Source organism: Pan troglodytes, chromosome 1 (assembly GCF_028858775.2).
Source record: "Pan troglodytes isolate AG18354 chromosome 1, NHGRI_mPanTro3-v2.0_pri, whole genome shotgun sequence".
In the NCBI taxonomy this organism is placed as follows: domain Eukaryota; kingdom Metazoa; phylum Chordata; class Mammalia; order Primates; family Hominidae; genus Pan; species Pan troglodytes.
The window spans coordinates 26,097,005-26,124,758 of NC_072398.2; the positions used below are offsets into that span (position 1 = coordinate 26,097,005).

The window sequence follows — 27,754 nt, forward strand, 5'->3', positions numbered from 1 at the left end:
CGCGAGACGGAGTCTTGCTCTGTCACCCAGGCTAGAGTGCAGTGGCACGATCTTGGCTCACTGCAACCTCCACCTCCCGAGTTCAAGCAATTCTCCCGCCTCAGCCTCCTGAGTAGCTGGGATTCCAGGCACCCGCCACCATGCCCAGCTAATTTTTGTATTTTTAGTAGAGACAGGGTTTCACCATGTTGGCCAGGCTGGTCTCAAACTCCTGACCTCGTGATCTGCCCGCCTCAGCCTCCCACAGTGCTGGGATTATAGGCGTGAGCCACTGTGCCCGGCCAAAAATATGTGTTTTTTAGAGGGGTACAGATGAAATGTTTTGTGAATTCAATAAGGGAAGCAATAAGTTCCAGCCAAGGTGGGAAAGGGGAATCAGGAAAGGCTTTGTTGAAGAAGTTATATTTATATGCACATGTACTTAAAAGAAATTAGAACTCTGTTTTAATAACACCAATTTAATAACAGAGAAAGAAATCTTTTCAAAGTAAAATTTTTAGTCATTTGCAAAAGCGCTATTTATAGAAAAGTAGAAATTTGTTTTCTTAATATGCCGTATTTACTTCCATACCTCTTTCCCTTATTTTTTCTTTCTCTCTTGTTTTTTTGCAAAAATGAAAAGGGAATTGGATAAACAAAATGTAGTATATACATACAATGGAATATTATTCAGCCTTACAAAAAGGAGATTCTAATACATGCTACAACATGAATGAACCTGGAAGAAATTATACTAAGTGAAATAAGCCAGTTCCAAAAGGACAAATACTGTAGGATTCGACTCATACGAGGTACTTACAGCAGTCAAACCCATAGAGACAGAAAGCAGAATGACAGTTGCTAGGGCCTGGGGGTAGGAGAAAATGGGGAGTTAATGTATAATGGGTACAGAATTTCAGTTTTACAACAGAAAAAAAGTTTTGGAAATGGATGGTGGTGATGGTTATACAACAATGTGAATGTACATAATGCCAATAAACTGTACTCTTAAAAATAGTTAAAAGGCAACATATATGTTATATATACAACAAATATAAACATGTTATATATACAACATATATAACATATAAACATGTTATAACATTTAAAGTATGTCAACATGTTATATCTATCATATAAACCTGTTATATATAACATATAAACCTATGTTATATATAACATATATGAGTACACGCTCTCTCTCTCTCTCTCTATATATATATATATATATTTTTTTTTTTTTTTTTTTTTTGAGACAGAGTCTGGCTCTGCCACCCAGGCTTGAGTGTAGTGGTGTATTTCAGCTAAGCACAAACTGCTTCCTAAGCTCAAGAGTCCTCCGACCACAGCCTTCCAAGTAGCTGGGACTACAGGTGCAAACCACAATGCTTGGCTAACTTTTTGTATTTTTTTGTAGACACAGGTGTCCCCATGTTGCCTTGGCTGGTCTTAAACTCCTGACCTCAAGTGATCCGCCTGCCTCATCCTCCCAAAGTACTGGGATTATAGGCGTGAGCCACTGCGCCTGGCCTATTATGTATATTTTACCACAATTTTAAAAATATATTTTTTTTAAATAGAAGGAGAGTTTACTAATTAATATTTATGTAGTAATTTCACTTCAAAGACAGGATAACTCCCTTGAGGCAGGCTTCAGTGTTATCAGCATTTGAGCTTCTTTGGCAACTGAATTTCAAAGATCACTTAGAATTTCTTAAGTGTAATGACATTGTATCTGGAATTACAATGTGTAAGGACATCTGATGAGAAAACGCTTTTTTTAGGAACTCTTATCAAGTTAAAATTTTCTCTATTGAAAGATAAGCCTTAGACATTTCCACATAAAAGAATACTTCCATTAGTAACAAGATTTTTAAAAAGAAAGACAACCCCTCTGAAATAAACTGCCATGAATTCGAGTCATGGTAGTTGGCAGAACAGTATCTCTTTCCTCACTAAGTAAGCCAATCCGTTGCAGGAAGGAATGCAAAATAAATAAACAAATATAAATGTTTACGCACAAATATTTTTTTTTTTTGAGATGGAGTCTTGCTCTGTCCCCCAGGCTGGAGTATAGTGGCACAATCTTGGCTCACTGCAACTGCCACCTCCCAGGTTCAAGCGATTCTCCTGCCTCAGCCTCCTGAGTAGCTGGAACTAAAGGCACGTGCCTCCACGCCTGGCTAATTTTTGTATTTTTGGTAGAGATGGGGTTTTGCCATGTTGGCCAGGCTGGTCCCTAACTCCCGACCTCAGGTGATCCACCCACTTGGCTTCCCAAAGTGCTGGGATTACAAGCATGAGCCACTGCACCTAGCCCTAGACACAAATAGAATTTAATAGGGTTAGAAATCTACCTTAAGATTAAAACCACTTTTGGAGATATGGAATTCCTCAAGCAGCCAACTCATGGGACATTTCTTTTTCTTTCATAAAAATATGAATGAGGAAAGTGAAAAGAACAGCAAAATACGGAGAAAATACTAGACTGGAAAAAGCATGCAGGTAAGTTTATTATTTAATAAGATGACCCAGATTACTTTACCTTTTTGGCAACTTGAAAGGTCTGGATGGTCTGAAAAAAAAAAAAAAGCAAAGGAAAAATGATCAAAAACAAAGCATCATAAACATCATAACATAAACAAAGGCTTTACATATGTGTTGAACATTTTACTTGTTATCTCTTACAAAGAATCCTGGAAGTGTTAAAAAAAAAAAAAGGCAATCTATTTGAGAGATTTTAAACAATGAATGTTGGCTACTTTACATACTAGTAGAGACAGCTTGAGTGGCTAGTCAGGAGGCAGAACCTTCCCAGACTCCATATCACCCTCTCCTAATGGAATCATACTCACACTGTACAACATTCTTCTCTGAGATCTACAGCTACCAGATTCAGTCTTCTCTCCCCTAACAGGAATCCACATCCCTCAGTCTCCAATCTAAGCTGCTTCCTTACGTAGCAAAGATCCCAACACTTAAAAAAATAGGATATTAATACCTTCTTTTAGGTATTCTATTCCCTCTTCAAGATACCAGCTGCTTCTCCATTTTTCAGTTTCTTAATATCTAACTTCACAATCTACTTCAACAGATACGGGCTTGTATTTCCAATCAGCTCTTTCCCATACTGTTTTATTATTCCTTGTACCTTGTACAAGGAATCCTTTGTACCTTGCCTCCCAGATATAGGATAAGCTTGCTAAAGAAACTCCAAACTAAGTCTCAATCTCCAAACTATCAGATTATTTTTTTCCTATTTACTGGAAAGCATTTAATAAATATTTGTTGAACAAACAAAAGTACACTGGTTATCACAGTGTGGTCTAAAGACAGCTGGGAGTTCCTGAGACCCTTTCATGGGGTTTGTGAGACCTCCCTTTTCCAACTATAGATCTGTGTAAAGCCAGATTTTCCTCATATACTTCATATATTTCAACCAAATGGCATATTGCCATAGATTGCAGAACAAATATGAGAATACGGCTATCTTTTAGTAAGCCACGTGTCAAAGAGATTTGCAAAAATGTAAAACAATGATACTTATCTTGCTAAACTTTTTTGTTTTGAAAAATGTAATTATTATTCACAAAATGTGTTATTTATGTTAACATGTAATGGGCTTATTATTTTTAACGAGTTTCATAATTTAATATTTGTCAGTTCCAATTCCAATATGGTACATATCAGCTAAACACATAAACAAAAGCTCTTTGAAGGTTCTCAACAATTTTTGAAACTGTAAAGGGGTTGCATGACCCAAAGTTTAGGAACCACTACACTAATTTATTGAGGATATATAAATATTTGCTGACTGAATAATTGAATTGCCTAGCTACATACTCTTTCTTAAAATGAAATCTTTCACCAGACTGTACCATACTTGGAGAAACAAAACAAAATGTAAAAACCTGTCCTCCAAACTTTCTACTTTAAGCTATTACTCTTCCAATAGTTGGAACCCTACCTTGGAATTTCTTGAAGATCTAAAGTTCTCTTTCCTATTTTCTCTCTCCATTTACATTTCTCCCTCAGATACATGTACCCACTCTTAAAAAGAAACATTTATCTAATTCCTAGTATACCCATGAACAAGACAAACAGGGTTCCCAACTACACAGAGCTAACATTCTGGAATGCATTTTGTATTAAACTGTTGATACAAGAGATGCATGTGTTCTAAATTTCAAGCTTTATTTACATGCCCTCGTTATGGATTCTAAGCCCATTAAAATATTAAAACCAAGGAGATGGAACAATCTCAGAAGTTGCAAGCACCAGAAAGAATTTTAGGGAATATATATTCCAATTCCACTGCAGCCTCATTTTTAGAGATGGACCTCAGTTTGCCTTTGGTCTCTCAGCATCTTAATAGTGGAGCTGTAGTGAGAACTCAAGTCTCTTGATACCTAATTTGCTGCTCTCTGTCCTGTGAGTATTTGTCTGTAAAACCAAGGAAGAAAAGCCCATAGGGCAAAAAGTATTAACCTCTTATACAGAAAATAATTGTCTTTTCTTTTGGCAGATGTGGAACTTAAAGTCTGAGTTTCCACTAAGAACAGCATAAGAGAAGTCATTTTTTGTTCTGAGACAGAGTCTTGCTCTGTTGCCCAGGCTGGAGTGCAGTGGCACGATCTTGGCTCACTGCAGCCTCTGCCTCTTGGGTTCCAGCGATCCTCCTGCCTCAGCCACCTGGGTAGTTGGGACTACAGGCGCATGCCACCAAGCCCAGCTAATTTTTGCATTTTTAGTAGAGATGGGGTTTCACCATGTTGGCCAGGCTGGCCTCGAACTCCTGACCTCCCACCCGCCTGGGCCTCCCAAAGTGCTGGGATTACAGGCCTGAGCCACTGTGCCCAGCCAAGAACTTGTTGCTTTAAGAAAAAAGGTGAGCCTGAATATTTACAGCATTATAAAGGATACCAAAAATGCATTCTTTTTATATATGTACAGTAAAGATAATTCATTTTTTAAAAATCTAAAAAAAAGACATTAGATACATAAAAAGGAACCATATCTTATTTGTATTCATATCTCCATAACTAGTATAATGTATGGTCCTTTGTGGATGTCAGATCAGTGCGTGTTGGATTAATGAATGGGGATCTTTGATTACTTTTCTCATACTCAACAGCTTTGAAATCAGTAGACAATGAATTAAAAAAGCAAGAAGCTAGGGACATAAATATTAATATAGGTAATTTTTATTTTGTTTCTCTTTCTCTCTTACACACACACACACACACACACACACACACTTTGTTACATCAGCCCATTCCTATTTGTCAATCCTAAACTCTTTCAACATTTTACTAAACTTTGTAAGTTTCTCTTTGTGCCTCTGTATCCTACAGTATAGGCTCTCTGTTCAATGCTGCAGGAACCATTAGTTTGTTGGTTAATCAGAAAGGTTAATTAAAGAGAAACATTTTTTGAAGTTCTACATACATTCCTTAAATATCTAATAGTAACTTAAACATAAATGTTAATCTGTTCTTACATAAACCATAGACCTGCTGCATTGTCTATGACTGAGTTTTTGAGGACTTTGGATACTTTTGAGTATCCTGGATATACCGACTACAATACACATCTAAATTTTGATGATTTTTTTTCCCAGATCTTTTACAATTTTCTCTTCCATGCCTAATTCAGCAGTAAAATTTTTTTGTAGCAATTAACCTTTTTTTCCTAAGGCTACAATTTTCTTTCCATGAAATCAACTTTTTCTTTTAGCATCTATATATAAGTGAACTAAAAACATTAATCAGATAACATAATTACCAAAACAAGCCAACTGGCATGCGTGGGTTTGGTAAGCACACTTGTCAAATGCTGGGAGCAGAAGTGTGTGGCTGTAGGAGACAGCAGCCTCCTGACCTGCAGCACTCAGCTGGCCAGGGCTATCCAAGTATGCACAGAGGGACGGAGTGCAGGGCCACTCCAGTGAGCTGGTGAGGGCTTAGCAGCTTTACACAGACTGGGCTTTCAGTGAACACGTTCACATCTGAAGAAGCCATGAAGCACACTTAGTTTTTCTGGTGAATCTACAAAAGACCAAAAACCCCCAAAAGCTGTATTTTCAAATACAATTACACATTGATTTTTCAATGAGTTTTATTGAGATATAATTCATATACCATATAATTCACCCAATTAAGTGTACAATTCCATGTTTTCAGTACTTTCATGAGTTATGCAACCATGACTACAACTATAAATTAATTTTATTTAAAAATTTTTAAATTTAAATTTTTTTTTTTTGAGACAAGGTCTTGCTCTGTCACCCAGGCTGGAGTGCAGTGGGCCAGCTCACTGCAGTCTCAATTTCCTGGGCTCAAGTAATCCTCCCACCTCAGCCTCCTGAGTAGTTGGGACCACAGGCGTGCGCCATGACACCCAGTTAATTTTTTAGATTTTTTATTTGTAGATGTGGGGTCTCCCTGTGCTGCCTATGCTGGTCTTAAACTCCTGGGCTCAAGTGACACTCTCGCCCAGGCTCCCAAAGTGCTGGGATTACAGGCGTGAGCCCCTGTGCCCAGCTTATATATTGATTCTAGCCCAAGGTAATTTATAGATCCAATGCCATCCCCATCAAGCTACCAATGACTTTCTTCACAGAATTGGAAAAAACTACTTTAAAGTTCATATGGAACCAAAAAAGAGCCCGCATCGCCAAGTCAATCCTAAGCCAAAAGAACAAAGCTGGAGGCATCATGCTACCAGACTTCAAACTATACTACAAGGCTACAGTAACCAAAACAGCATGGTACTGGTACCAAAACAGAGATATAGACCAATGGAACAGAACACAGCCCTCAGAAATAATGCCACATATCTACAACTATCTGATCTTTGACAAACCTGACAAAAACAAGAAATGGGGAAATGATTCCCTATTTAATAAATGGTGCTGGGAAAACTGGCTAGCCATATGTAGAAAGCTGAAATTGGATCCCTTCCTTACACCTTATACAAAAATTAATTCAAGATGGATTAAAGACTTAAATGTTAGACCTAAAACCATAAAAACCCTAGAAGAAAACCTAGGCAATACCATTCAGGACACAGGCATGGGCAAAGACTTCATGTCTAAAACACCAAAAGCAATGGCAACAAAAGCCAAAATTGACAAATGGGATCTAATTAAACTAAAGAGCTTCTGTACAGCAAAAGAAACTACCAACAGAGTGAACAGGCAACCTACAGAATGGAGAAAATTTTTGCAATCTACTCATCTGACAAAGGGCTAATATCCAGAATCTACAATGAACTCCAACAAATTTACAAGAAAAAACAAACAACCCCATCAAAAAGTGGGCGAAGGATATGAACAGACACTTCTCAAAAGAAGACATTTATGCAGCCAACAGACACATGAAAAAATGCTCATCATCACTGGCCATCAGAGAAATGCAAATCAAAACCACAACGAGATACCATCTCACACCAGTTAGAATGGCAATCATTAAAAAGTCAGGAAACAACACGTGCTGGAGAGGATGTGGACAAATAGGAACACTTTTACACTGGGACCGTAAACTAGTTCAACCATTGTGGAAGTCGTTGTGGAAGGGATCTAGAACTAGAAATACCATTTGACCCAGCCATCCCATTACTGGGTATATACCCAAAGGATTATAAATCATGCTGCTATAAAGACACATGCACACGTATGTTTATTGTGGCACTATTCACAATAGCAAAGACTTGGAACCAACCCAAATGTCCATCAATGATAGACTGGATTAAGAAAATGTGGCACATATACACCATGGAATACTATGCAGCCATAAAAAGTGATGAGTTCATGTCCTTTGTAGGAACATGGATGAAGCTGGAAACCATCATTCTCAGCAAACTATCGCAAGGACAAAAAACCAAACACTGCATGTTCTCACTCATAGGTGGGAATTGAACAATGACAACACATGGACACAGGAAGGGGAACATCACACACCGGGGCCTGTTGTGGGGTTGGGGGAGAGGGGAGGGATAGCATTAGGAGATATACCTAATGTTAAATGACGAGTTAATGGGTGCAGCACACCAACATGGCACATGTATACATATGTAACTAACCTGCACGTTGTGCACATATACCTAAGACTTAAAGTATAATTAAAAAAAAAATTTCAAAAAAAAGAAAATGACAATTGATGTCATAAAAATATAGAGACAAGTAATCTAAGAAGTACATATAAAGTTATGGGACTTAGACAAAAAATATTTGTAATTAAGCCTTTCCAAGACAAGACAACTAAGTCCTTAACAAATAAAACAATATTTGTCAGCCCTCTTTGAAAAAAAAAAAAAAAAAAAAAGAATATGCTGACCGGGCGTGGTGGCTCACGCCTGTAATCCCAGCACTTTGGGAGGCCAGGGCTGGCAGATCACCTGAGGTCGGAAGTTCAAGAGCAGCCTGACCAACATGGAGAAACCCCATCTCTGCTAAAAAAAAATACAAAAATTAGCCGGGCATGGTGGTGCATGCATGTAATCCCAGCTACTCAGGAGGCTGAGGCAGGAGAATCGCTTGAACCTGGGAGGCGGAGGTTGCGGTGAACCGAGATCGCGCCATTGTACTCCAGCCTGGGCAACAAGAGCGAAACTCCGTCTTAAAAAAAAGAATATGCTATCTGAACACCAGTGATGAAACTATTAATGAGCTATGAAAGCAAATGTGTTTTTCCGGAGAGTAAGGCACTGGACAAGGAAGCAAATCACTTGTATACAAAAATCTTAATTTTTCAATCCCATTTTTTCACTTATGCATTCTTAAAAATACATCTTGAATTTCCAAGAGAAATTAGGAGATTTTGCTATCTTTGGAACTAAAATTATCCTCATAGCCATAATTCTGGAACATGTACTGAGCAAAGAAATGGTATTTTGTTACAGACATTTGGGTTGTAACAAATGTAAACCCTCTCTCTGCCACTAACTTTTTCTTTTAACTAAATAGAAATTCATGGATCTATGACTAATTTACTCCCTGGAGAGAAACAACTATAGATTCATCACAGTCTTTCTGCTTGAGTAAAGATTTCATTTTATGTTAAAAAAATTTGAGACAGTAAGTAGAGACTGTCAACATCAGTTGGAAAAGAAAAATTGAGGTTACCACAAAGAAACCTCCTAGGAAAACATTAGATCCCTCTGAAGTTTCTATACTACTGGACGTGACAAACAGATGATGGAAACACCCAAACCACACTACAGGTAAAACATGAAACTTGTTTGATTTACAGTGCTGCCTTCTTTAATTCTGCTTTTGCAATCTCTTACCAGAAACACCTGTGAAAGGAGGCTAGCAAGGGAGTCCACTACGTACTTTCATAGATGAAAAGCAGTCTTCCTCCATTTGTAAAATCCTTTGGATTTGCTACTTTTAATATCGACCTAATAAAACCTACAGATGACCTTCACCCTAACTTCAGTCTTGTGTTAGTAAAAATAAACAAATTTTTATTTTTACTAGTCTTCTCTAGTAAAAATAAACAAATCTAACCTTGGAGAGAGAAACTATCTTTTTCCAGCATTCACCTTTTAATAAAAACAAACCCAAATAAGCAGCAATAATCTTCAGTGGGAACATTTTTCTGTTCTTTGATTAGGTTTTTAGCGTTTTTTTCTGCTGGGAAAAGGCCCAAGGAAAGATGACATTTGCGCGTCCCACCACACACTCCCGCAGGCTGTGGTGTAGATAAGCTTGGGTCCCCAGACAGTCCACCAGCTGCAGTGTCATTCTTTCTCTCCCACTCAAGAAAGCATTTCTGTATGCAAGTGAGTGACAGTGACATTATTTGAGGGCTAAGCTCGTATCTGTTTTTTAAAAAAGCAAAGCATGTACAAACTGGGGTTCTCATAATTAGTAACAAATTGCCCTTGGCACTTCACACTTGAGAACTGGAACAGCAGTTGAGAACCTTGGCTACAGTACTCTGATGACCAGTGAACTGCGGTATGTGTACGTGTATCGGTCAAGAGGACAACTAATGAGACTGTAAAGTTCTCAGAAGGAGGGAGAGTGGGAGGCACCAAGCGGAGTAATCAAGATAATAGGGGTACAGAGGCAAGGGAAATTTTTTAAAAAGGTAATAGAAAAAAAGGAGTGTGAAAGGGGTAAAGTTAAGAAACAGAAAAAATGTGGAAAAGCTCCAAATTGTCTGTTTCTTTGTTTTGCTCACCTTTTTTCTCTTTTAATAATTTTTGGAAAGAGAAGGGGAGCTTGTAAAGCAAATAAGAACACTGAAATACAAAAACTTTCCCATCAGTCTAGAGAATTCTATTCTAGACATAACGGCAGAATTAACACCACAACTTACAAAGGGACAGTCTCAGGTGGGTGCGGTAACTCACGCCTGCAAATGTCAGTACTTTGGGAGGCCCAGCTGGGAGGATCGCTTGAGCCCAGGAGTTCAAGACTGGCCTGGGCGTGATAGTGAGCCCCTATCTCTATAAAAAATAAAAAAATTAGCTGGGGTGGTGGCATGCACCTGTAGTCCCAGCTACTCAGGAGGCTGAGAAGGGAGGATTGCTTGAGCCCAGGAGGTCAGTGCTGCTGTGAGGCAAGATTGCACCATGAAGAAAACATACTTTCAGCTTTATGGTAGTAACCAAATTTTTAAGCAAAAAAGTGCTGTAAGTAGCACATTTTAACCTCAAAAGTCACATTGGATTGTATCATACTGTCTTTCTGTGAAAGGCTATTCTGCAAGTAGTAACTTCAGTTCAGCACTGGTAAGTTAGGAAGAAAATATTTGAAAATAAAAAAAATCCGCACTTTGATGAGCATTCTTTAAAAGATTCCCAACAAAAACAAAGCCATTCTTCATATTAAGTATTTCCATGAAACATCACTGGCACACTTGGGCTCTATCATGAAGATGAAACAGATACCCTGCAGACAAGCTAAGCTTGGCCTCTAACCCATTTTTCATGTACCAGAGCTCAATGTTTATGGTCTCTGTCAAGTGATTTTAAGGATAACAAAAACCACAACTACTTGTGTGATGCATTTCCTAAATGCTTACGAGATGCTGACTCAAAAGTGTTGGTCATCTTGGTGTCTAGAACTGTTAAAACTGAACAAAGTGCCAGCTTCTATACAAAATAAACTAGGAGGCACGAGAGAAAGGCTGGGAATGGCGGGACTAACATTTAAAGAGCACCTTGTAAATACTACGTACTTTACAAATGTTCAAAAAAGAAATGTAGCATATATTGAATAACTATTTTGAGTATGAAAAAAATACTTTTTTCTCTTTAAGGGAACAGTGAACTTAGAAATCAAAAGATGTGAAGTTAAAGTCTGGACCCTGAAACTTATTAGTTGAATGATCTTGATGATCTTGAGCAATTCCTTTAATTACTCAGGATTTGTGAGAAAGAGACAATACTTTAAAATGAGCTGGTGTGTGTAACAGTTTTCTATAAACTGCTGAGAATTATCCAAGAGAAAAAAGGTACTACTACCACACTGTTATTTTTTCATCCAAAAATGGCATTCAAACATCAGTTAGGAGTAATGCAAAGACTCATTTAGAGTAAAGCATAAAGTCCCTTTATTCATCAGCACTGCACGCTTTTATGATTTACTTAACAAGATCAACTGATTCTTGCTACTAGCTGAATATGACATAACAGTCGATGTTGTCACACCCACAAGCCTAATTAGAATAAGAGACTGTCAGAACTGTAAGAAACCCTAAAAGTCATCCCACTTAACACCTTTATGAAACAAAGGAGAAAAGGGTCCAAGATCATAGAGCAAGTCAATGGCAGAGCCAGGTCTAGAATCCAAATATCTTGACTTGATCCCGTGCTTTATTGGCCACACACTGAAAAGGAAAAGCTGAACACTGATGCAGGCTATGAGGTATTGCTTGTGAACTGAAAATGAAAAGGAACGCAGAAATGGGAAGAGCTTCCTAATCAAAAGCAAATGGCACTTGTGCACAAGAGGGCATATGCAAGGATGTCCACTGAAGTGTGACTTACAATAAGGAAAATAAGTGAGAGCAACCTTAATCTTAATGTTCACTTATTAATAAGAAGATTCTTAAATAACCTTACTGTTCACTTGTTAATAAGAAGATTCTTAAATAAATGGCGGCACATCCATGCAATGGGGCACTACACAATGTGAGTACACATTCATATACAAACATATACATACACATACACTGATATGGAAAGAATTTTAAAACAAAATAATAAGTTTCAAAACAACTCATACTGTATTCATATGAAAAAAGAAAACTAAACACAAAATACATAAATGTATTTTAGAAGCTCAGAAGGGAACTTGGCAAATCAATAGACCTGTTTACCAGAGAGGAAAGAAAAGGATTAGGAAAAGAATAAAAAGTGAATTTCATTTTGCATTTTTGAATTCCTCATGAGCATATGTTCATAAATTAGTTGTATAATTAAAAAGTGAACTGAATTTTTATAAAGGGTAATTGCATATGTATTCATTTATGTACATGTGATAGAAACATTTAAAAATTTCTCACTTCTACATAATTTGGGGAGAATGGGGCATCCTGGGTAACTCTAATTTAGATGAAAAGAAGTAACATTATACAAAGATCATGCATTTCCATAAACTTAAAATACATTTAATACAATCTATAGTTAATTCTGTTTAATTCACTGCCAGTTTAAGTGATACCAAGTAATTTGATGACCACTGGAATCACCTGGGTAGCTTACTAAAACTAGACATTTCCAACCCCCTCCCCAGGGATCTGGTTCAGTAGGTCTTGAAATAGAGACTACACAGTCAGAGCTTGAACCACTGTCTTGGACAATTTGCCAGGAAAATATGACCTCCAGACAAGAAACAATTAGAGAACAATACACTGAAAGTAATTATAACGTATAGGTACAGTACAAACATTAAGTGAATGAATGGGGAATAGGAAGATAATATTGGACCAGAGTAGTCCAAAGAATAGCCCCTGAAACTTGACCTAAGAAACAGAATTAGAATTAAGGTTTGACATAAGTAGGTTTCAGATAGAGAAACAGAAAGAAAAGGAAAGGAAACAAACCTTGTGTCAATACCTATAAGCAAAGTCAGTGAGGATTTACTATGAAGGACTAGTGAGGATCACAACTTACTGGATTAGGGGTTGTTTGAGGGGAAGCAAGAGATTGAAGTGGATAATAGAAATAGGAAGTGGCTAAAGTTTCTTGAGTAACAACTGATAGGATAAAAACACTATTTTCGGAGGACTGATTTGGTAGCAATGTGTAGGATGAATTAGCTAGGGGAAATGCTAAAGGGAAGGAGAGCAGGTTAGGAGCTACTGCAGTGACCTAGAATAAAGAGAAAAAAAGGAAAATAATCTTTAAGTAATTTAGAAAGCCTCTGACAACCTTATCAATATGTGAATCAAAATTATAAGCATCTATTGTCATAAATATATATGACATTATAAGAAAATAATTCTGGTGACATTTTGGATAAACCAAAGTTTATATATCCTATGCATGTTATAACATATTTCTATGTTCACTATTGTCTAATATTTTATATAATTATATAAGTACAATTAGAAGTGCCTCAAACTATAATTGAAAATATCTACTGAAGTGAAGTTAGTGATAATTTGAGTTACAACACAAATAAGTTGTTCAAAAGATTAGTCTACAGGTTGAGGGTACGGTTTTATAAGTACATTTTGGAACTTACATTAAGCCTAATTCAACAAATATATTTTATTACCTTCATTAAGATACACACACATTTCTCACTTTCAAAATTTTATGGATCTTACATAAAATACTAAAACCTTTCCACATTTTCACTATAAACTATACAAATTGCATAAAGAGTTTTTGTGTTAATTATAACCTCAGTGAAGATATGTTTGCATTTCTGAAAGTAAGTTCAAATTATGTATTTTATATCTAAGATCCCATCTCAAATTTGCTCATTTGTTAACAGGACAAGGCCTTCATCAATGAGACCACAGATCAAAAGTATAAATACAATCATAATTCATCAATGTGTGGATTCTCTTTTCCTCCAACATTTGCTTAGTTTCAATTTGTAGTTTGTCTACATTGTGTTCAATGTAAGAACTGTTACTTGAGCTTAAAATTACAAAAACATTATTAATCTTTCTTAAGTTCATTTCCCACATATCTTGGATCATTTTGACCCTACAAAATTATTCGGTATCATACAAGGTTGAGTTTGGAAGGTTAAAAGTCACACCTGCTATGAAAAATAAAAACTTGGGGGGTGTGGGGTTAAAAAATAATAAAAAATCCACTGTATCAAAATGAATTCCAACGGTGTAACCAATACCTTGCAGCTGTTGTGATATCTTCATTTTACAGGCCAGGAGGAGAGACATTTCCCTCAAACTTCTATAGAAATTCTTTAGCTATGCTTTTAAGGACAAAAATATATAGTGAAATTGATTTTTCTTCCTGATCTAAACTTTCTCATGCTTAATCTCTAACTTAAAATTTAAATTTTTGTAGCTCAAATCATTGTCAAAAGCTTTAATAAGGATCAAAGCAAAACTCTAACAATCAGCGTTAATAAAAATAATACTGATTTAGAAGGTTTTCTTCTCAAAATCTGAGATTAGAAAAGAAAAAAATCAACTAAACTTAAAATAATTAAACTGAGGAAATAATGAGACTTTTCTGACGAAAAGTAGGGAAAGCCACAACATGCTGGGGCTGCATGACCTCAAACTGTAATAATGTCCCTTTTACACTTTGGCACTAGGGCAACCAGGGAAAACTTTAAATTCATTGTATTCGATTTGTCACGGTATAGATTCTGTTTGCAACTCCAGAATCTATTATATATGCCAGTGACACCCAAATACTATGTGACAACTTTTAGAAACAAATTCTAAGTATAATGTATTTTTTAAAAGACGGCAATGAGAAATCAGAGGACCAGTTTCAAACTGGGTGTTAATCTTGGGTTTTAGCCTCTTTGGCTTCAATCTCCTCTGTAAAATAAGGAGAGTTAGATTAAATTATTTCTAAGGTCCTTTCCTGCTGTGAAATTCTATTGTATTTTCCTGTGGAATTTTAGATAATTCAAATCACCACATATTTTAGTCTCCTAAAGTATTTCAACACTCTGGCATGGCTAAAGCTGGTGAGCCAGGTTCCTGTAATCAAAATTTGATGTTAAAATATTTCACGTGAATAGGCAATAAAAATGATCCCCCCATAAGGCAGGCAAGAACTAGTATTTTAAAATGCTTTGAAAAATAATGCCAGCTCTTTATATGAATGGCTAGAGATAGACTTTTTAAATGACTAGATAAATGGCTTAATAAAAAAAAGAGCTAAAAAATGCTTGCTAGGAAGACAGGGCAGAATTCTCCATCTGTCTGCCTTAGATGAAGGTGGAGATTGATGAACGGGTGACACTAATAACACATCCGTGCTGGTGCATGTCACACTGTAGGAAATAACGCCAGGTTACTAAAGATGGTCATGTTGAGATTGCTCAGGAATCGTCTAGTTTACCAACCGAGTGAGTTTTATCAGAAGAGCAAATACGAAAGAGTGCTCAAGTTAAAAGGGGTATTTAAAAATTTCCCAAAGTACTTTTCCTGAGTTTCTCATTTACTATCTCACAAAGGCAATATACGCCCCTCTTTTTTCATTCTAAAAATTTTCCTTTAGTAGACTTTTTCACTTAATGTTTTGTCTATTCTAAAATATAAAGTTTAATTTTTAAAGGAAGAGGAAAGCTTTAATGAGGAATATATTTTCTGTATTAATGTTGGTTTGTTTTCTGATTATAAAACTAACACATTTTCCTGAAGCCTAAGAAAATGCAGAAAATTACACAATTACCCATATTCTTACTACACAGATAAAACATTGTAACTCTTTTTGATCTATTTTCTCTGAATATTTTTTCTTTTTGCCTAAATATAGAAATTAAATATAAACAAAATTAGGATCACACTAGATGCATAAAGTATTATCACTTTGGATTAGCATTTTCCATATAATTAAAATCTTCTGAAAACATGATTTTTAGTAGCCACATGTTCCATTATATTTGCCATTACTTATATATCACACAATTGGAACCATACTACTACGTTACGTTAGATTGCAACTTGTTTCTCATTTATTTGTAAGAATCTTGAATTAAAGCTAGGAAATATCCCCAATTGTGGCAAATAGTTTTCCTAGTTTGTGGTATTTTTCAAGATGGTTTTTGGATAGGCATTAAATTTTTTTTCAACACTTTGTATTTTCCTTTGTAATTTTTTTTTTTTTTTTTTTTTTTGAGACCAAGTTTCACTCTTTTTGCCCAGGCTGGAGTGCAATGGCATGATCTTGGATCACTGCAACCTCTACCTCCTAGACTCAAGTGATTCTCCTGTCTCAGCCTCCTGAGTAGCTGGGATTACAGGTACGCACTACTGCGCCTGGCTAATTTTGTATTTTTACTAGAGATGGGGTTTCACTGTGTTGGCCAGGCTGGTCTCGAACTCCTGACGTCAGATGATCCACCCACCTCAGCCTCCCAAAGTGCTGGGATTACAGGCATGAGCCACCGTGCCCAGCATTTTCTTAGTAATTTCTATGACTGCTTTTACAATTAAAGAGTCATCCTTGATCCAGATGTTAGTTTTTCCCAATTCCACTTACTTAATAATCTAGGTCAGCTCTATTACTTTCTGATGCTTCAATTACCATCTTTGGTAAAACTCCTTTTTTTTGAGACAGAGTTTTGCTCTTGTCGCCCAGGCTGGAGTGCAATGGTACTATCTCGGCTCACTGCAATCTCTGCCTCCCAAGCTCAAGCGATTCTCCTGCCTCAGACTCCCAAGTAGCTGGGATTACAGGCATGCGCCACCATGCCTGGCTAATTTTGTATTTTTAGTAGAGACGGGGTGTCACCATGTTGGCCAGGCTGGTCTCGAACTCCTGACCTTATGTGATCCACCTGCCTCTGGCTCTCAAAGTGCTAGGATTACAGGCATGAGCCACCATGCCCAGCCAAAGCTCTGTTTTAAGGGGGAAAAAATCTAAAAATTAATTTTGACAAAATGTACAGCACCCAATATTGTAAAAATAATAACTAATCATGGCACACTTGTGCAGCTATGGGATTGAATTTCCAGAGTCTGGCTGAACCGTCCAAATTCATCTTGGTATGGGCTATAGTTTCATGTCATCTAGTAACAGTTATTCACTGAGGCTTAATTAACAGTGGGGATGAACGTAGATTCTGAGTCGGATGGTCTTTCTAGAACTACAACAGTGGTAACAGAAATCTCTCAGTTAACTGGTGCCCATTTTGTTAGCCAGGTTTTGGGAAACTGGGCAGGAGAATAGTGGGAAAATGGGGATCTATTTTCTGATTCCTCATTTCCTGAAGGGGAGTTGCATATGGTTTCTTGGCTTGTAAGAAGAAAAGAATTTTAGTCTGACCCCATTTGAGAATGGGAACTAAGTGGAAGTCAGGAGCCCACTGAGTTATCAAGCAGTTTGACTTTACGGAAGTTTTATGTGTGCTGTGCAGTTTGTTTCATTTTTCCTAGTGTATCCATTGATGTGTCTACCAGTTCTTTTCGCAGAATCACATTGTTTCATTTTGGCTTCAACACAGGCAAGTCCCAGGGCAGAATACATTAAAAAAATCGTAATTCCCTTTTTGAGAATGGGTTTACAGTGTTATTCTTGCATCTGTAGCTTGAAAATAATTCTAGTCAGTGAAAGACCGAAGGATTAAATGGGCCCCAAACCAAATATAAGAACTATAATTCTCTATGGTATGCACATGCTAAATTAGAGTCTAGAACAAAGATCCTGAAGGGGCTTTCAGTTCATTCAGAACAACTTCATAACAGGACAAATGCATGAACACCAAGACTCCCGTATGCTTTCCTTGTACATATAGATCTTTCTTACAAAGCAAACTCATATTCAATGCCAAGTCAACTGAGCTTACTAAGTTTTCCCAGAACCTGACTTACATCATAGGTTGAAGTATTTTGCAGGAAAAAGTCTTATATATGTAGAATCCAAGGGCTCTCTGTTGTCATAAATGTTCAAATCACCCTTTCTATTCCTTCTTCCTGGCCTTAAATCTGGCTCTTTCATATGGAAAACTTAAATCTTTCTATAATCTTGGCTTGCTTCTAGATACCATCTTTGACAGAGAGATGGAAAAGATGTGTTATCACCTCCCTAAGAAGGGTTGCCTAAAGACAGCCCTTTATTTTCTCAGCATTATTAAATCATTCATTTTGTCATCTCTTCTCCACCCTAAAATTGAACAGTAAGAAATAAAAGATACAATTTCTGCTCTTAAGTACCAAACTAGGAAGATGAGAGGCTAACAGAGATGCAACTGGGAAAGCAAATAAGGGAAGACAGGTGCAAGAATGTGATCATGTCACAAAGTCCTCCACTTCTCAGATTCTGAAATCAAAATGCTGCTTAATGTTGCCATCTTCACATCAAGGGGGAATATTTCTACATATATATATATGTAGATATATACATGTATACATATGTATACATGTATATATATAATGTAGATATATATATATGTAGATCTATTCCCCCTTGATGTGAAGATGGTGACATTTTGAAGATGGTGAGGTGGCAACTCAGAGTGGAATTGGGTTTATTAATAATCTCTAGTAAGAGCAGACCTGAAGGGAAATCATCTCCCTTTTCCTCCAACTGCATATATCCTCCCTCCCACTCCATACCAGGAATACAAAAATTAATAGAGTATTGTCCCTGCCTTCCAAGTGTATATGGACTGGCCAAGAGGGTGAAGGAAGTTTTAAGACTGGTGGTGGGGGGAGTTCTTAAATCCCTTACATCATTCTTTTAAACCATTCTGATTTCACTGAAGTCTTCAGTGAAAGGCACTAAGTTAAAGTGTAGAGTTTGATGCATTTTTACATATGTACCCATCTATGTAACCACCACTCAGATCACAATATACAACTTTTCCCAGCACCTCGAAGGCTCACTTGTGCCTCTTCCCAATCAATAATCATACCCTGTCCCCAGAGGCAATCAACATTCAGGCTTCTATCACCACAGATTAGTTTTGGCTAAAGGATCACCTTTTAAAGACAGCCAAAGATAAAAGTTTAAGCAAAACCTTACATAGTTAAAATTCAGGTTAATTCAACTTTATGAAAATACATAAAAATGAAGTCCTAGTAATGTTTTAATCCTATTAATGAGTGACTCCTAGATGAGATTTAATTGATTTTTTCTCTTGAAGTTTTAGAAATACCTTTTCCAGTGACTTATAAGGTATAGATCTTATATAACCTGTAGAAGGCCTCTGATGAGCAACAAAACTTCACTGATCTACAATAAAACTACTACTGGTACTGTTATTTGTCATTATGTTATTTTTCCTAGGTTATTATTTTTAAAATCCATACTATTCTGCCTCCCTACATTTTAGTTTCTTTCCAAGTTTGAGTTCCCACCTGAATCAACAATATCTAGTTACAATAAGTGGGTATACTTACTTAAGTGTAATAAACAAAGAAATGCTTCAGTGTAAAAAATTACACTGATTTACAGTGTAAAACTACAGTGTAAAAATTAACTCTGATACTTTGGTTTGACAGAATATCTCTATCTATCCATCCATCCATCCATCCATCCATTTAGAGACAAGATCTTGCTCTGTTCCCCAGGAGTGCAGTGGCTCATTCATGGCTCACTGCAGCCTTGATCTCTTGGGTTCAAGTGATCCTCCCTCCCTCCTCAGCCTCCCAAGTAGCTGGCACCACAGGCATGTACTACCATGCCCAGCTAATTTTTTTTTTAAGAGACGAGGTCTCACTGTGTCGTCCTGGCTTGATAGAATATTTAAATAAAGCTGTCCTGCAGGCTAATGTGAATATAAAAATAACCACAACAGTGATAAATATAGACGGGAAATAAAGATCTGAAATTTTAAAAAGTTGATGGGGGTAAGAAAAAAACTGAGTGAGATATTATGGAAATGACAGTCATATGAAAGGGTGGAAGAAGAGGCTCTGTTAATTGTGAAAGAGGGCAGAAATGGTCACAGTGCACAGAATAAAAAGAAAGAAAACATAAGATCATGGAATGCAGAAAAAGAAAACTGTTTAAGAAGAGGTGGTAAACACAGACTGCATGCTATAGAACTAAACAGGAGAAGAAATCAAATGAGTTTGTCAAAGGAGTCACTGACCTGGCATTGCCAGGAAAGTAATGGTGACAGAAGAAGTTAGACTCCAGGGCACTAGCAAGAAAAAAGACCATATGAAGTTAAAGTATTAAGTATAATAATATATTTAAAATAACAACAGTCAACATTTACAGACTTTACTATGTGCCAAACACTGACCTAAGCACTTGACATATATTACAATATTTTAAAATTCTTAAAATAATTCTATAAGGTAGGCATAGATTTTACTGATGGAGAACTAAGGCACAGAGAGGTTAAAGAAGTCACCCAAAGCCACATAGTTAAAGAGGCAGGATTCAAACCCAGGCAGCCTACTCCAGAGCCTACATTCTTAACCACTAGGCTATACTGCAGCGAAATTTTCTATTGTTTTCATAAAGTAGAAGGTGCTACTGCCCATGTATGGGTGTTAAGAGAGTAAACTATGATTTGAGTTAACATGGAATAGAAGAATACTTGAAAAAAAAAATCAACTACTGAAGGAAGTGTGCTTGGGAGTTAGCCATGAGGACTAAGTTGTGACAGAAGCATGAAACCAGAATGGGTAAAATCTGCATCGTTTCCATTTTCTTCCAGCAAGCAGTGTTTGTTAGCCTGGGAGCTGGAGCAAAGGCATCAAAATTCCTGAAGATGACAACACAGAGCTTTAACATTTAAACTAGAAAATTCAGTTCAGATAATTTCTCCAATTACTACTAGCGTTTTCAAAAGCCCACTGAAAAACCCACTGCATATCCTGCACCAGGTAAGGTGTTAAAGTACAACATGATATAAACAGGCTAAAGGAATTAGGTGGAATTCTTCTTCAGGGTCTGGGCAAGGTAGCACTGTGAATATGCTGTTTCTATGATCTAAAAATGACCAGGGCAGCCTATGACCCATCACCTATACTCTCACGATTATTTGTGTGATCCATGTGATTTCAGTTCTATGATCTCAGGACTGAACCTGCACAGCACCTGCTACATAGTAAGCACTTGTTAACTGTTTCTTAAGCTATTACTGAAACGAAAAAAAAAGTTATAGCAAGAAAACAAAAAATATTTCATTCTCTTGTGTTTGCACAGCATAGAGTGGTGATTAAGAGGAAGGCTTCGAATCAGACACACTTAAACTTCATTCCACATTCTACCACTTACTAGTAACTTTTTAATTAATCTTCCAAACACTTTTTTTTTTTTTTTTTGAGATGGAGTCTCGCTCTGTCACCAGGCTGGAGTGCAGTGGTGCGATCTTGGTTTGCTGCAACCTCCACCTCCCAGGTTGAAGCGACTCTCCTGCCTCAGGCTCCCAAGTAGCTGGAACTACAGGTGCCGACCACCATGCCCGGCTAATTTTTGTATTTTTAGTAGAGACAGGGTTTCACCATATTGGCCAGGATGGTCTCGAACTCCTGACCTTGTGATCCACCTGCCTCAGCCTCCCAAAGTCCTGGGATTATATGCCTGGCTTTTCTTTTTTTAAATTAAGGATCAAGATAATTTTATTTAGGCAGAGGACCTGAAAGAGACAATCCCCAAATTAACTTGTAAATGAGATTCTAAGAATTCTTCTAAGTTTTATAACGCTTTATTTTTTTCTCTTCTTTAAAATTTACTTTAAGTTCCGGGATACATGTGCAGAATGTGCAGGTTTGTTATATAGGTATACATGTGCCATGGTGGCTTGCTGCACCTACTGACCCATCTTCTAAGTTCCCTTCTCTCACCCCCAACCCCCCAACAGGCCCTGGTGTGTGTTGTTCCCCTCCCAGTGTCCATGTGTTCTCATTGTTCAACTCCCATTTATGAGTGAGAACATGTGATGTTTGGTTTTATGTTCCTGTGTTAGTTTGCTGAGGATAATGGCTTCCACCTCCATCCATGTCTCTGCAAAGGACATGATCTTGTTCCTTATAATGGCTGCATAGTATTCCATGGTGTATATGTACCACATTTTCTTTATCCAGTCTATCATTGATGGGCATTTGGGTTGGTTCCATGACTGTGCTATTGTAAATAGAGCTGCAATCACCATACTTGAGCATGTGTCTTTAATGATTTATAATCCTTTAGGTATATACCCAGTAATGGGATTGCTGGGTCAAATGGTATTTCTGGTTTTAGATCCTTGAGGAATCGCCATACCGTCTTCCACAATGGTTGAACTAATTTACATTCCCACCAACAGTGTAAAGTGTTCCTACTTCTCCACAGCCTCGCCAGCATCTATTGTTTCATGACTTTTTAATAATCTCCATTTTGACTGGTGTGAGACAGTATCTCATTTTGGTTTTGATTTGCATTTCTCTAATAATCAGTGATGTTGAGTCTTTTCTCATGTTTCTTGGCCGCATAAATGTTTTCTTTTGAGAAGTGTCTGTTTATATCCTTTGCCCAATTTTGATGGGGTTGTTTTTTCCTTATAAATTTGTTTAAGTTCCTTGTAGATTCTGGATATTAGCCCTTTGTCAGATGAGTAGATTGCAAAAATTTTCTCCCATTCTGTAGGTTGCCTGTTCACTCTGGTGATAGTTTCTTTTGCTGTGCAGATGCTCTTTAGTTTAATTAGATCCCATTTGTCAATTTTGGCTTTTGTTGCAATTGCTTTTGACATTTTCATCATGAAGTCTTTGTCCATGCCTATGTCCTGAATGGTACTGCCTAGGTTTCCTTCTAGGGTTTTTATGGTTTTGGGTTTTACATTTAAGTCTTAATCTACCTTGAGTTAATTTTTGTATAAGGAGTAAGGAAGGGGTCTACTTTCAGTTTTCTGCATATGGCCAGCCAGTTTTCTCAGCACCATTTATTGAATAGGAGATCCTTTTCCCATTGCTTGTTTTTGTCAGATTAGTTGAAGATCAGATGGTTGTACATGTGTGGTGTTATATCTGGGGTCTCTGTTCTGTTACAGTGGTCTATATGTCTGTTTTGGTACCAGTACCATGCTGTTTTGGTTACTGTAGCCTTGTGGTAAAGTTTGAAGTCAGGTAGTGTGATGCCTCCAGCTTTGTTCTTTTTGCTTAGGACTGTCTTGGCTATACAGGGTGTTCTTTTATTCCATATGAAATTTAAAGTAATCTTTTCTAATTCTGTGAAGAATGTCACTGGTAGTTTGATGGGAATAGCACTGAATCTATAAATTACTTTGGGTAGTATGGCCATTTTCACAATATTGATTCTTCCTATCCAGGATCATGGAATGTTTTTCCCTTTGTGTCTTCTCTTATGTCCTTGAGCAGTGGTTTGTAGTTCTCCTTCAAGAGGTCCTTCACGTCCCTTGTTAGCTGTATTCCAAGGTATTTATTCTTTTTGTAGCAATTGTGAATGGAAGTTCATTCATGATTTGGTTCTGTGCTTGTCTATTGTTGGTGTAAAGGAATGCTTGTGATTTCTGCACGTTGATTTTGTATCCTGAGACTTTGCTGAAGTTGCTTATCAGTTTAAGGAGTTTTTGGACTGAGATGATGGGGCTTTCTTCTTCTTTTTTTTTCTTTTTTTGAGACAGAGTCTTGCTCTGTCACCAGGCTGGAGTGCAGTGACGTGATCTCAGCTCACTGCAACCTCTGCCTCCTGGGTTCAAGTGATTCTCCTGCCTCAGCCTCCTGAGTAGCTGGGACTATAAGCGCACACCACCACGCCCAGCTAATTTTTGTATTTTTAGTAGAGACGGGGTTTCACCATGTTGGCCAGGATGGTCTCCATCTCTTGACCTTGTGATCCACCCGCCTCGGCCTCCCAAAATGTTGGGATTACAGGTGTGAGCCACTGTGCCTGGCGATGATGGGGTTTTCTAAATATAAAATCATATTGTCTGCAAACAGATACAATTTGACTCCCTCTCTTCCTATTTGAATACGCTTTATTTCTTTCTCTTGCCTGCTTGTCCTGGCCAGAACTTCCAATACTATATTGAATAGGAGTGGTGAGAGAGGGCATCCTTGTCTTGTGCTGGTTTTCAAAGGGAATGCTTCCAGTTTTTGCCCATTCAATATGATATTGGCTGTGGGTTTTATCATGAATAGCTATTATTCTGAGATATGTTCCATCAATACCTAGTTTATTGAGAGTTTTTAACATGAAGAGATGTTGAATTTTATCAAAGGCCTTTTCTGTATCTATTGAGATAATCATGTGGTTTTTGTCTTTGGTTCTGTTTATGTTATGGATTACGTTTATTGATTTGTGAATGTTGAACCAGCCTTGCATCCTGGGAATGAAGCTGACTTGATCATGGTGGATAAGCTTTTTGATGTGCTGCTGGATTTGGTTTGCCAGTACTTTATTGAGGATTTTCGCATTGATGTTCATCAGGGATATTGGCTTGAAGTTTTCTTTTTTTTTGTTGTGTCTCTTCCCGGTTTTGGTATCAGGATGATGCTGGCTTCATAAAATGAGTTAGGGAGGAATCCCTCTTTTTCTGTTGTTTGGAATAGTTTCAGAAGGAATGGTACCAGCTCCTCTTTGTACCTCTGGTAAAATTCGGCTGTGAATCAGTGTGGTCCTGGGCTTTTTTTTTTGGTTGGCAGACTACTAATTACTGCCTCAATTTCAGAACTTCTTGTTGGTCTATTCAAGGATTCAACTTCTTCCTGGTTGAGTCTTGGGAGGATGTATGTGTCCAGGAATTTATCCATTTCTTCTAGATTTTCTAGTTTATTTGTGTAGAGGTGTTTATAGTATTCTCTCATGGTAGTTTGTATTTCTATGGAGTCAGTGGTGATATCCCCTTTATCATTTTTTATTGTGTCAATTTGATTCTTCTCTCTTTTCTTATTAGTCTAGCTAGTGGTCTATTTCGTTAATTTTTTCAAAAAAACCAGCTCCTGGATTCACTGATTTTTTGCAGGGTTTTTCATGTCTCTATCTTCTTCAATTCTGCTCTGATCTTAGTCATTTCTTGTCTTCTGCTAGCTTTTGGATTACTCTGCGCTTGCCTCTCTAGCTCTTTTAATTGTGATGTTAAGGTGTCAATGTGACATCTTTCTAGCTTTCTGATGTGGGCATTTAGTGCTACAAATGTCCCTCTTAACACTGCTTTAGCTGTGTCCCAGAGATTCTAGCATGTTGTCTCTTTGTTCTCATTGGTTTCAAAGAACTTCTTGATTTCTGCCTTAATTTCATTATTACCCAGGAGTCAATCAGGAGCAGGTTATTCAATTTCCATGTAATTGTGTGGTTTTTAGTGAGTTTCTTAATCCTGAGTTCTAATTTGATTGCACTGTGGTCTGACAGACTGTTACAATTTCAGTTCTTTTGCATTTGCTGAGGAGCGTTTTACTTCCAACTATGTGGTCGATTTTAGAAAAAGTGCCATGTGGCACTGAAAAGAATGTATATTCTGTTGATTTGGGATGGAGAGTTCTGTAGATGTCTATAGGTCCACTTGATCCAGAGCTGAGTTCAAGTCCTGAATATCCTTGTTAACTTTCTATCTCATTGATCTAATATTGATAGTGGGGTGTTAAAGTCCCCCACTATTATTGTGTGGGAGTCTAAGTCTCTTTGTAGGTCTCTAAGAACTTGTTTTATGAATCTGGGTGCTCCTTTATTGGGTGCATATATATTTAGAATAGTTAGCTCTTCTTGTTAAATTGTTCCCTTTACCATTATGTAATGTCCTTGTCTTTTTTGATCTTTGTTGGTTTAAAGTCTGTTTTGTCAGAGACTAGGATTGCAACTCTGCTTGCTTTTTTTTTTTTCTTCCCCATTTGCTTGGTAAATTTTCCTCCGTCCCTTTATTTTGAGCCTATAACAATAATTTTTCTTTTTTCTTTTCTTTTTCTTTTTTTTTTTTTTTTTTGAGACAGAGTTTTGCTCTTGTTGCCCAGGCTGGAGTGCAATGGCACAATCTCGGTTCACTGCAACCTACCTCTCCCAGGTTCAAGTAATTCTCCTGCCTCAGCCTCCCGAGTAGCTGGGATTACAGTCATGTATCACCATGCCTGGCTCATTTTGTATTTTTAGTAGAGACAGGGTTTCTCCATGTTGGTCAGGCTGGTCTCAAACTTCTGACCTCAGGTGATCCACCCACCTGCCTTGGCCTCCCAAAGTGCTGGGATTACAGGTGTGAGCCACCGTGCCCAGCCAACAGTAATTTTTCAAAGCTTAGTTTCTTCATCTATAAAATGAAAATGACAGTAATAGCACTGAATTCCTTGGGTTGTTTTCAGGATTAAATCAGAGAATGCATGTAAAATATAGCACAATGCCTGGCATACAGTAAGGGTTCAATAAAATCATTAATACTATTGTTATAAATTTTAATTGCAATTTTATGCCATTAAAGTCCACTTACTTCACTAGTCACACAAGTTCAGTTCACAAATCAAGTTCCATGTCATAATTTTAAAAAATTCTTTATACTCAGGGAAGAGCGTTCATAATTACAAAATATTTTGGAAAATTTATAGTCATGATAAAATTTATTAAAATTCTTAGAAAGGTAACTTTGTTATAAAAATCACAAATTACTAAAAGGAGATAATAATGTGATGAGAATTAGAAAGAATTTAAATATTATGCAATCTAAATTGCAATGTTGATAAAAAAATTAAACATTCTTAATTGCTTATATGACCTGATATAGTCAAGGACATCATTAATGTAGAAGCCATCTATAGCTGGTTACATGTTCGTGCAAAGCCTATATATCTGCAGGTGAGAGAAAAGGAAATATATGACTTGAAAATGTTCATCTTTTCCCATTTTGAAACCTTTATGGGATACTTATGTTCTGGTTAAGCATATTCTATAATATAATCTAAATTTTAAAGACTTAATTCACAATGATGAAGAATTGCTTTTCTTTTAAATCATGAGTTTTAAACAGAATCTCTTAGTTTAACCAAAGAAGACTAAAATATATAATTTCTAAACTATGCAATACAAAATCGTATTTAAAACCATGTTAAATTTACCTCTCTTCAGATATATCTAGACACTGATGATTATAACTATTTCTACCTTCAATAATGAATGTCCACACCTTAAATTTACAAATGTATATTCTTTTTATAAATGACAGGAATATGCCAGTCCAAGGGAAAACATAAAGCGTGTATTTCAAAATGACTAAAGTAGCTGCTCAAGTGTCTATGGATTATGGGCAATCTTACTGATTAATTTTCTTTGCTGTCTTTTACTTTTGTCTACTTTAAAGCCCATTTAAGCATTCAATGGCTATTGATTAGCTAAAAAACAACACACCTCTAATTCAGTGGTTAAATAATTTACAATTTTCCCGCTGGAAACATTAAGAATATTGCTGAGAAGATGTGTTAAAAGACTGCAGTGAACAATGACAGAAATGTGCTGTGTGCATGTATTTATAAATCCCAGGGCCAACTCAACCACAACTTTTTGGTAAAAGAAAGATATCTGATAATTAAGTATGTTAATCTGATGGTAATGCCACAGAGCAAAAACGCACACTGATTGGATCTGCTTAACAGTTATCTCAATTAGAAACTGAAGAAGGCATTTCTACGTGATGTTACCTTCAAAAATAGGTTTTCTGCATAATGTACATGGTCTCTGCCAATTCCATATGAACTCAAAAATCCTATAAACTGGAACA

The 27,754-nt window shown here is 37.0% G+C and overlaps 1 protein-coding gene across 10 annotated transcripts in view; it reads right to left on the bottom strand.

The window, feature by feature from the left end:
• DISP1 (dispatched RND transporter family member 1) overlaps nt 1-27,754 on the bottom strand; it is a 191,253-nt gene that overhangs the window by 20,407 nt on the left and 143,092 nt on the right. For 9 of the 10 annotated variants that reach the window (XM_063809944.1, XM_009441537.5, XM_009441538.4 and 6 more), the window contains one exon: nt 2,525-2,554. In XM_063809944.1, the coding sequence (XP_063666014.1) occupies nt 2,525-2,554 (30 nt within the window). Of the gene's footprint in view, nt 1-2,524; nt 2,555-5,763; nt 6,635-27,754 lie in introns of those variants that run through there. The other variant, XM_063809947.1, reaches the window with a different exon arrangement.